The following is a 10,988-nucleotide window of genomic DNA, read 5'->3' on the forward strand; positions in this document are numbered from 1 at the left end:
CCCATGCAGCCTGAACACAGTGACACATCCCAAATGCACATGGATCAAACTGTTCCCAGGTGCTTTTGGAATTGTAACAAGCTGTTGTCTTTATTTGTGGTCTTACATTTGTTTAAAGGTTAGATGGGGACCTTTTTGAACCTTAACTGCAGGTTTTGTTAAAAAAATAAGGGGAAGTGACAAATATTGCTTGAACATCTTCTCCAATTGACTTTGGATCTTCTTGGGGGACATTTCCTCATCCCAATGTGGGCATCTCCAGAGGGGGTGAGAGAAGCAGCCCCTCCAGCCCCTCTGATTTTTCTCACTCTCTTTCCAGCCACAGAAGACGGAGTTATGAGATCCCTGTGGCAAGGGAAGGCTGGTCGCAGCCCGCTCCAAGCCCTGTACGAGAATGACCAGGTAAGGGGATAAGAACAGGGAAATAGGAGGGTGAAGGGTGAGCAGGGTGCTTGGGAGGGAGTGTTGATCTGCCTGAGGGTAGGGAGGCTCTACAGAGAGACTTGGACAGACTAGATGGATGGACCAAGGTCAACTGTATGAAGTTCAACATGAATGAAGTGCTGAGTCCTGCACTTGGGCCACAACAACCCCATGCAATGCTACAGGCTCGGGGAAGAGTAGCTGGAGAGCTGTCCTGCAGAAAGGGACCTGGAGGTTCTGATTGGTAGGTGGCTGAATATGACTCAGCAGTGGGACCAGGTGTCCAAGAAGGCCAATGGCATCCTGGCCTCTATTAGAAACAGTGTGGCAAGCAGGACCAGGGTGGTGATTGTCCCTCTGTACTTGGCACTGGTGAGGCCACACTTTGAATACTGAGTCCAGTTTTGGTCACCTCAATTCAGGAAGGACATTGAGGTGCTGTCTAAAGAAGGGTGACAAAGCTGGCAAAGGGCCTTGGGAACAAGACTCAAGAGGAGCAGCTGAGGCAATTGCTGCTATTTAGTCTGAAGAAAAGGAGGCTGAGGGGAGACCTCATCACCCTCAACAGCTACTTGAAAGAACGTTGTAAAGAGGTAGGTGCTGGTCTCTTCTCACAAGTAACTGGTGATAGATCAAGAGGAAGTGGCCTCAACCTGCAGCAGGGGAGGTTTAGACTAGACATTAGGAAGAACTTTATCAGTGAAAGTGGTCAGACATTGCAACAGGCTGCCCAGGGAGGTGGTTGAGTCACCATCCCTGGATGTGTGTAAAAGTTGTCTAGATGTGGTGCTTGGGAATATGGCTTGGTGCCACTTGGGAGAGCAGGGTTAATGGTTGGACTCAATGATCTTGGTCTTTTCCAACCTAGTTGATTCTGTGATTAAAAACTGCTTATGGCCCTTGCTGGTATGTAGGAAAATTGTTTCATTACTGGTGGGCTGAGCCACAGCTGGGCAATCTCAGGGGATTTTGCTATCTGAGATTTTCAAAGCCCACTCTGAGCCATTGCAGCAGGGCAAGAGCATTGTTGCTGTGCTTTCTGACCTAATACCTGATGGATGCTTCTATACTGAGTGCTATTTACACACACACACACCCCCACACACACCCCATATACAAAATCTGGACCTAGCTATGAGGGGTTTATAATCCTGGGTCACCTCTATCATCCTGAGCTGTGCCAACTACACCTGCTGAGAAAGGGGCAGGAGGACACAAAGACTCCCCTCCAGGTGGGCTCAGTGGGTCTCTGCCCATGCTAGGAAATGCTGGAGGACAAGCTATTGTTGCTGCTTGAGGCAGGGAGCCCTCGCCAGTGCTCAGTGCCTGCAGCCCAACCAGCATTGGTGACCTGGCACCAGGCAAGGTGTCCCACTTGCCCTTAGCAGCTTACTGAGAGCTTGAGGGTTTGTGGTTGAAGCTGCAAAAGTGTTTGTTTCCTTCTACTGTGCTTTGCCCCTGGTGGACAGTTTTACAGTCATGCAGCCAGACTTGTCTTTGCAGTGGGATCCTTGCCCACAACTTCCCTGCAGGAAGTCTTGCAGGAAACCACGCTCCAACCGGTGCAACGGGCTTGGCCATGGCCACATGCCCCAGCCACAAAATGTGCCCTGAAACTCCTCACATCCATGGGGCTGTCATGTTCTGCAGCCCCCAGGAAGCAGAAGACAACACTGGTGATCCTTATAGCTGGCTGCCACCCTACTGCCTCCCCAGTGCCCATCAGCAGTGCCTGCTGCAGCTGGAGCCAGAACTCCTTTCCATACACCCCACCTTGTATTACTGTCTAGGTTGATGCTTTAATGTCTCTAAGCAGCCAAATTACATTTGCTCTGGGAAAAATGGCAGCTGTGAACTTCCTTGGCCACAATACCAGCAAACCCTAACGCTGCTGGAATGTCGTGGTGTCATTTCCTTAAAAGTGATACTTAATTCCTCTGGCTTTTAAAGAAAAAGAAATGAAGGGAGCAATTGTGCTCTGAAAGAACTGCAAGACATCCACTTACTCCAGTGGGCGGCTGTTGAAAAGTAGTCCCATTTATTTGTTGCCATGCCTGCAGACTGGGTGTCTGTCTGTCTGTCTGGTCCAATAGTTCTGAATTATGCAAGTGCAGGGAAAAAACACCTGAAAAAAAAAAAATCACATTATTAATGTGCCTCTTTTTTAAAGTGCTTGCTAAAAAGGGTTTCCAATTTTAAAATGTGGTGCGAAGCCTCCAGACAAAAGAGATTTCTGCTGAAACATTTGACTGTGTCCCAAGGCAGTGTACCATGAGAATGCCTCTTCAGCTGTGGTTATCTCCTCTATAGCTGCTACACCATCTTATCTAAGTAGTCATCTTTTGGTGGCAGTTAGAGTCTGTCGACCTGCATTTTCTCCATCTGAGCATTTTTCTTTATCACCTCCCTCTTGGAAGCAGGGGGGATGGGGTGATTTCTTCTGCCCTTGTTTCAGGTTACTGTCCATGCAGGTTCCTGGAGAAACTAGTCTCTATAAGGTGACCTGGACAAGGTTATTTCATCAATGGAAATGAGAGCTGAGAAGATCTGAGTTAGGTTCACCCCTTGCAGGAGGAGATTTTGCCCACATGTTAGTGCCTCTCTGAAGGTGACCAGTCTGCTGGATCATCCACAGGAGGGGCAGTTTGACTCAGGATCTCAACTCCTGTCAGGAGCTTTACAAAGCCCCATCTCCAGAACAGTGCTTCTCCCAGGCTCTAGTGCCTCCCAAAGCCTGCTGTGGTCTTCCAGGAAGAGGCAAGAGTGCACCTGTAGCTTGGCAAAGGGTGTCTTTTGGCATGCACAAGTTATGACAGCTGTCAGCAGCAAGGATGCAGGGACAAAAAAGGGTGGCCTGCCCTCACCCTTCATCTTGATGTTGCTACAGCTCTGCAGGCTGCAGAGACGTTTCCCATGGCACCCTGTGACACCAGCAGAACTGTCTTCACATCCCCAAAGTGGAAGCCACCATTGTCTTGCAACATGAGGGTCATTGCATTGCATTAAAGCAACACCTCCATGGGTCAGAGCTGCCCCAGGTTAGCAAACAGACAGTGAAGCCGTTAGTGGTCTTGGCCTGGACAAGGATGTTGGAGATTCCCAGCAATGACATGAGGGCTAATTACAAAACATCCCATTCCTTGTGACCAAAATGGTGAGGGAGTTGGCAGGAGGAGCAGAGCTTCCTCTTCTGAGTTCCTCGATATGGTTCCCTTTCACAGATGTTTTAAGGGGGATTTCTGATGAAAACTATTAAGAGAAGAGGAGACTGAGGGGCAACCTCACCAATATTTACAAATACATTAAGGGTGAGTGTCTGGAGGAGGGAGCCAGGCTTTGTTCAGTGATGTCTAGTGATAGGACAAGGGGCAATGGGTGCAAACTGGAACACAGGAGGTTCCACATAAATGTCAGAAAAAACTTCTTTACTGTGAGAGTGACAGAGCACTGGGACAGGCTGCCCAGAGAGGCTGTGGGGTCTCCTTTCCTGGAGACATTCAAAACCCACCTGGACACATTCCTGTGTGATGTACCACTATAAGGTCTTCCTGGAGCCTTCTCTTCTCCAGGCTGAGCAGCCCAAATTGTCTCAGCCTGTCCTTGTAGGAGAGGTGCTCTAGCCCTTGGATTGTCTTCGTGGCCCTTCTCTGGACTTCCTCCAGGAGTTCCATGTCCTTCTTAAGTTGGGGGCTTTAGAATTGGACACTGTACTCCAAACTCTGACATGGGTGACTGCCAAACTCAGGAAAGGGGAGAAGATAGGGACAGTTGTGGGTCAAGTGTTGTGTGTTGGCCATGATCAGCTTGGACAAGCTGGTGACCATCTTTTTTTTCTTCTCTCTCTCCAGTTTGAGCAGTCATCACTGCAGGCAGTTCACCAGCAGAGACGGGAGCTGTTGAGCAACATCTGCAACCGTTACACCCGCAAGCGGCGTCTCCTGCGGCCCGATGACTTGCGGCACTTGGTGGTGGACGACACGCATGGGCTGCTCTACTGCTACGTGCCCAAGGTGGCCTGCACTAACTGGAAGAGGGTGATGATGGTCCTGACAGGGCAAGGCAAGTACCAGGACCCACTGGAAATCCCTGCCAACGAGGCCCATGTCTCATCCAACCTGCGCACCCTCTCCGAGTACAGCATCCCCGAGATCAACCACCGCCTGCGCAGCTACCTCAAGTTCATCTTCGTGCGGGAGCCCTTGGAGCGCCTGGTCTCCGCCTACCGCAACAAGTTCACCCGCAGCTACAACACGGCCTTCCACAAGCGCTACGGGACCAAGATCATCCGGCGGCACCGGCAGGAGCCCAGCGACGAGGCCCTGGAGCGCGGGGACGACGTTCGCTTCGAGGAGTTTGTCTACTACCTGCTGGATCCACGGACGCAGCGGGAGGAGCCCTTCAACGAGCACTGGGAGCGGGTGCACTCGCTCTGCCATCCCTGCATTGTCCACTACGATGTAGTGGGCAAGTATGAGACCTTGGCCGAAGATGCCAGATACATCCTTCAGCTGGTTGGGGCTGACACAAGTGTCAAGTTCCCATCTTCATCCAAGACCACCAGGACGACAGACGACATGACAGCCCAGTTCTTTCAGGACATTAGCCCCTTCTACCAAAGGAGACTCTTTAATTTATACAAAATGGACTACTTGCTCTTCAATTACTCCATCCCCTCCTACCTCCGCTTCCGATGAGGCAGGGGCCGGGAGGAGAGGCAAAGGAGAGCTGGGTAACTCTCATCTTTCCAAAATTCCTCTCCTCCCACCCTGTGCTCATCTCTTGGTTGACTTCTTCCCTGTGCCATCTGTGTTATGGTCTGCTCCACATGCTGATGCCTCACTTGTGCATGCTCTGGAGGGAGGACACCTCTCAAAACACCAGGGATGGAGAGTTTTCTTCCCTTTCCCTCCCACTCTTCAACATAGAATCATAGAATACCTTGGGCTGGAAGGGACCTCTAAAAGTATCTAGTCCAACCCTGCTACGATACGCAGGGACATCTCCAACTAGAACAGATTGCTCAGAGCCCCATCAAGCCTGACCTTGAATGTCTTCAGGGATGGGGCCTCCACCACCTCTCTAGAAAACCCATTCCAGTGATCCACCACCCTCCTATTAAAGAACTTTTTCCTGATGTCCAATCTAAATCTACCCATTCCTATCTTAAAACCATTACCCCTTGTCCTATCGTTACATGCTCTTTTTTTTTTTTTTCTTTTTTATTTAATAAATTATAATAAACGTTAAAAAACTTACCTGCACAGAGGCATTCCCTGCTCATCCCTCTGACCTGTGTGCCTGATGGCTGGCAGTGGTTCACATTCCCTGGTACTTCCTGGGCCTCAGCTGCTGACCTGGAGCCAAGGCTGCTGTGGTTTAATCCTTTGTACTCTGTTAATAGTGCACCTTGGTTAGTGTAAGTTCACTTGTTAATTGCTTTGCTCTTTCAGGAAGCTCAGCTAAGATTTCAGTCTGTTCCTTCCTAAAACACATACAGAGATGAGACCAAGACAGTATTTGTTTTCCCCATGTCTGCCTGACTTGCCAGGAGACCTGGGAACACAAAGACCTTCTGGTGAGGCTGCACTCCAGGCACAGCTGTGCCAAGGAGCATCACCTACCCCAGCACCTTGAGCTCCCCGTCATCATGGTCTTGTTTTCCCACATGGCACAGATGTTGTACCAGCTGCACCATAAGGGTCCTTTAGCAGAAGCACAACTAGAAAGCAATTCTAAACCTCACAAAGCCACAAAAATGATATTTGGATGAGCAGGGGAGACAACAGCTGTCATCTGGATTGATATACAGCACAGACAGGAGATGGTATCAGCATGTACAGTAATGTGACTTACTAAGACTGCTGAATGTTAATGCATTTTAAAGAGGTTCTGATGCCAAGGCCATACAGAGGGGACCAAAGTAATGCCAAGCACAGACTACCAAGGAGGTGGCAGCTCAGATAGGCACACACAAATTAGGGAGAAAAGTTAATGGCATGTTGGATGAAATGCTAGATTGTGAGTGGGTTCTGTGAAGGTGAACAGAGCTGTTTGAATCCTGAAGAGGGGCTCCTGCCTAACAGGATACTTCTGTGCTTTGAGGTGCATCCTGGAAGTCAGTTCCTTCTGGGGTTCCAGCACTTCCTTCACCATGTTCGCCGGTGTGAGAGTGGCTGTGGGTGCCATCCCCAGAGCCCATGCTGGAGGAGGAGGGGGTATGGGAGCACATCAGCCTGGTCATGCTGGCTGTGGGCATTTAGCCCGTTCCCTGCACAAAACTACTTGAAGACTTCAGTCAGCTTGCCAGGCTGAGCCAGCTGGCACAGGCCCCCACACTCAGCCATCTTCAGAAACCTAAGTTTTGTTTGGGTCAAGATGTGAAATGCATTCAACCACTGCTTCCATGGCAGGTAAGTTGTCACCAACCTCTAGCAAGGCAGGGCACTTGAGCATTTCTGCAGTGTTTTCATTGATGCCAGGTACTGGTCTCTCAATTTCCAGGTCTCTACAACTGTTGTATGAGGTGAGGAAAAGCTGAAGGTTATCTTGGTTAATATCCTATGCAATATGAAGACTACATGTTTGGATCAAGTCTAGATTTGCTTGCAGTTCCTCATGGCCAAAATGATGTGCCAAGCTGATATCCATCCACTGTGCTGGTTTTCCAGCCTGAAAACTTGGATGCTGCCCAGTCAATCCAGCCCTTTGCACATGGATCAACATTAACAAGTCCCACCAGGTCGAGGTGGCTGAGTGCACACTGCTGAGGATCTAAGCACCAGCTCCCACTCCAATCCTGATGCAGCATTTCAGGTTCAGGTGCCTCACAACAGTGAGGTGGTGGGACCAGACTCTGTTGGGTAGGAGGACTTGTCTTGGCTGGGGACTTTCTTTTAACTAAGTGACTCCTCTGTAGATCTGAGTCTTGGGAAGGCTCCTTTTTTGGGGGCAGATCCCTTCAGGTCTGTCTCCTTACTGAACTGTTTGGGGGTGGCCGTGGCATCTCGGGGGGCAGGGTTAAGCAGGTCAGAGACTTGCATAGAACCTGAAATAAAGGAATAATGTAACATTAGTTTTTCCTTTCACTGAAAATTGCTGCCACTTTTTCTTTACACCTTGTTCTCCTCCCTCATCCTCCAGCTTCCTGTGCCACCCCCCATTGCCAGGGAAGGCAATGTGCTATTACTGTGACCATGCATTTCTTCCTGACAAAACCTGCAGGGCTTTTTTGTTCCTCTCCTTCCAGATGCTTTTGGTTGGGATGCAAAATACTCCAAACAGAGAGAGAGGAGTAGGTTTGCAGCAGGTATGGGCTGGCAGTGATACAGTGCTATCTCCTGAACTACAACAGCAGAGTGGCCAGTGCATGGGTGTGTGCTCTGGATTTCTGGTCAAACCTACCAAATCCAGGCCCCACACCTCCAGTTTTTCAAGAGCAGGTGATACCTGTTTTGCAAAGCCATACATACAGCACAGGTGCAGGTGTCCAGATGAAATAATGTCCTCCACCACGTCCTGAGAGAGAGAGAGAGAGAGAGAGAGAGAGAGAATACTGGGGAGAATGTGAGAATAATAATGGGGACAGAGACACCTAGAGGAAAATTTCCCTTTGGCTGGCTGACTGGATAATTCATTCCTTGAAGAAGAAATGGGAAGGAGGGGGCAAAATACACAAGAAAATTACAAACCCCATCCTAGGATTTTAAATTAAAGCCATTTGAAGGAGCTGTGTTTCTTTAAATCCATATTCCAGTCTTTCGTCTTCTGTTCAGCTTTGGTCAGTGGCTGCCTTTGTAAATAAACACACCAGTAACAGAATTTGCTGTCGAGTGGGTCTGCTGGCTCAGCTCTGAACACTTGACTTATTAGTGCAATACAATGGGAGGTTTTATAAAACCCTAGTGCTCCCAGGCTCTTTTAAAACATAATGTTTCCATCTAAGAACTTTCAGCTGTTATATCTTAACCTTTTTCCTCTCTGCCTCTGATCAGCACCTACATGCTGACACTTCCTCCTTGAGTACTCCATTTGGAGATGGGGTTCAACCAAGCAATGAAAAAGAAAAGCAAAATTGCTGGTGATCCTGGCAGTCTGACTGACTCTCCCAATCTGGACTGTAGATCTCAGAGAAATGGCCTTTCTTGTGCTATCTTAGTGCCTCCCTATCTATCTGAAACTCAATGCACAAAATAAGATATGATGCAACAAATTTCATCCGCAGCACTCAGGCTTGGAGAACATTCCTACTGCTTTTGCAGGAGCCTTGAATTCCATGCTTAGCACTGCCTCTACTTGGAAAAAGCATTGTTCAAGTCACCACAAGCTCTTTTTCATTGCTTTTGGTCATGAATCATAATTTGGGCTCAGATTCAGAGTCAGAAAAGGAGGAGGAGGAGGAATTTTTTGATGGATTATTATTCTTTTTTTTCCCCTTCTTGTTCCCTGCAGGTAGCTTTTAAAAGCTGATGGCACACTGAGCAGCAAGAGCAGATACACAAATCACTCTCCCTGTTGTGCTGTCTGGGGGCATTTAGGCAATGTCTGTCTGCTTGGGAGCCCCTTGGGGCTCTTTTGGAATGAAAGCAGGGGAGCAGCATGCTCTGGGCTTGGTCTTTTAGCCAACTGCTTTCTAAACCTTCCTGCAAAGGTGGCAATTTGGAGACTGTGCCAGTTGCCACGGCTATTGGATCAGCAGCCTGTCCCCCAGCAACCCCATCAGACCTGACCCACTGCCCCAAACAACAGCAAAACCACAGGAACACAGAGTGTTCCTCCCTCCAGCCTCAGCCATGGGCTGCTCAGGACAATACCCTGCTGAGATCTGGTCTGTGAAGATTTGGTCTGTGACAGGGTGTCTTTTAGGTCATGTACAACCTTTGGAAACACCCACCTTTGGACTTCTTATTAAAACAACAACAACCAACCAACAACAGCAACCAACCAACAACAACAATAACAAAACCACCCCAAACCAACGAACAGCCACAATCCAACCCATTTAGGTCATACCTTTAGCTTTCTCCCTACCTAAAGTACCACTTTCCAAAGCAAAACCTGCCCATGCAAAACAGAAAATGGCCACTCGGTATTTCTGAAGCAAACGCCTTCAGCCCGGGCGGGGCTTCCCAGGCTGGAAGCTCTTTGCCCGTGCCAGAGGCGAGCAGCAGCGGGGGCACAGCCCCGGGAGGTTGGGGGGCTGCTGGGCCGCCCCCGGCGCTGAGCAACCCCGACCCTTCCCCGGCTGGCACAAATAAAGCTGGAGGACTGGAAGAAAGCGGAGTTACGAGGACATCGTGTGACTGGTGATCCCAACTACAAGCGTTTTAATTCCCTGTAAGACGTCGGATGCTGGGAACCATTTATCTGAAGGGCTCCTAGTTGTTCGAAGGGTTTTTATCTGTTTCACTGCACCCTCTTTTCTTGCCAGACGAGAAAAACACCAAGCTTACCTAGACCCCCTCTAAAATGCACACACACCCCCCCCCAGACCCCTCAAAGTTTGGTTTTCTCCTGTACTGGGGATTGGGAATGTAATGGGACCTGATTTGCAACAAAGGCTTAAAGCAGAAGCAGGTGCCCAGAGTCTGCCCCCAAGGAGGATGGAGCAGTATGGCACTCCCTAGACCCTGCCTGAGCACCCTGCTCTGTGTCCAAGGAGAAGGTGGTGGTCAGGTGATGAAGGGTACAAATGTACTGCCAGGATCCCACACAGGACCAAAAAGCAGCTCTGCAGGATGTATCTGTCTTTGGTGCAAGTGTCTGTGGGACTACATACCAAGTACTGTGCTGCATTTTGGCCGAGGTTTGATGTTGAACGGAGGTGAAGACTCTTCTTGGGCATCCCTGTAGCCAGCAAGGTGAAGTCAGGACCAACCATCCCACCAGGAATGAGCTCAGCTGCTGTCACCTAGAGAAAGAGCAAAGGGTTAACTCCAATGGCAGCAGGGGCATTTCTACCTCTGCATGGACTTCTTTTGCTGCCATTAAATCCACACCTTACACTGCCAAAAAACCCCAACATCTTGGTATTTCTGCAGGGCAATGAACCTTCCTCACAGGGCTGGTGTCCAGAGGTGAGTGTGGACGTTACCCCCACGGCCCCACACTGAGGTCCTGCATCCAGGGAGTGCTGGAAGCAGCTCAGGGGCTCAGGGACAAGGATGGTACTTCCCATGGCAAAGTTGCAGGTGCTGATGGCTGCCAAAGCAGCCAGGTGAGAGCACTGAGGCGTCCCTGTTGCACTAAATGCACTGCCCCTGCTAAAGGAATGGAGGCACCCAAGCAAGCGTGGCTGCAATAAGACGCCTTCCCCATAAGCTCATCTGCTGGGGTGTGTGGGGTGCCTGGGACCTGCTGGCCCAGCAGCACCGGTTCTGCCCAGGCACTAGTCCTCAGTGGCACTTTGGCAGCGATGGGCTGGGGCAGGAGAACCGGGAGGTTACCCTGTCTCAGCAACAGGAGCCCAAAAACAAACAGAAAAATCCAAGTTAGATGTGGCGATTGCACACGGCTCAGCCTCAGGTGAGGAATAACCTTGAAAACTCTCTATAAACCCTCCCTTCTCC

General features: G+C 49.7%; 1 protein-coding gene and 1 pseudogene across 1 annotated transcript; one reads left to right on the top strand and one right to left on the bottom strand.

Annotated features, from left to right (window-relative positions):
- The first annotated feature begins 336 nt into the window (after positions 1–336).
- On the top strand, positions 337–5,117 carry CHST13 (carbohydrate (chondroitin 4) sulfotransferase 13). The gene is made up of 2 exons (XM_009999281.1): positions 337–402; positions 4,272–5,117. The coding sequence occupies exons 1-2, from the start codon at positions 337–339 to the stop codon at positions 5,115–5,117; spliced, it is 912 nt and encodes a 303-aa protein (XP_009997583.1).
- A 1,382-nt stretch (positions 5,118–6,499) lies between these two features.
- Positions 6,500–10,597, bottom strand: LOC104390200 (annotated as a pseudogene).
- Positions 10,598–10,988: the final 391 nt, after the last annotated feature.

The sequence above is a fragment of the Chaetura pelagica genome, unplaced genomic scaffold (genome assembly GCF_000747805.2).
Source record: "Chaetura pelagica isolate M959 unplaced genomic scaffold, ChaPel_1.0 scaffold316, whole genome shotgun sequence".
NCBI lineage: Eukaryota > Metazoa > Chordata > Aves > Apodiformes > Apodidae > Chaetura > Chaetura pelagica.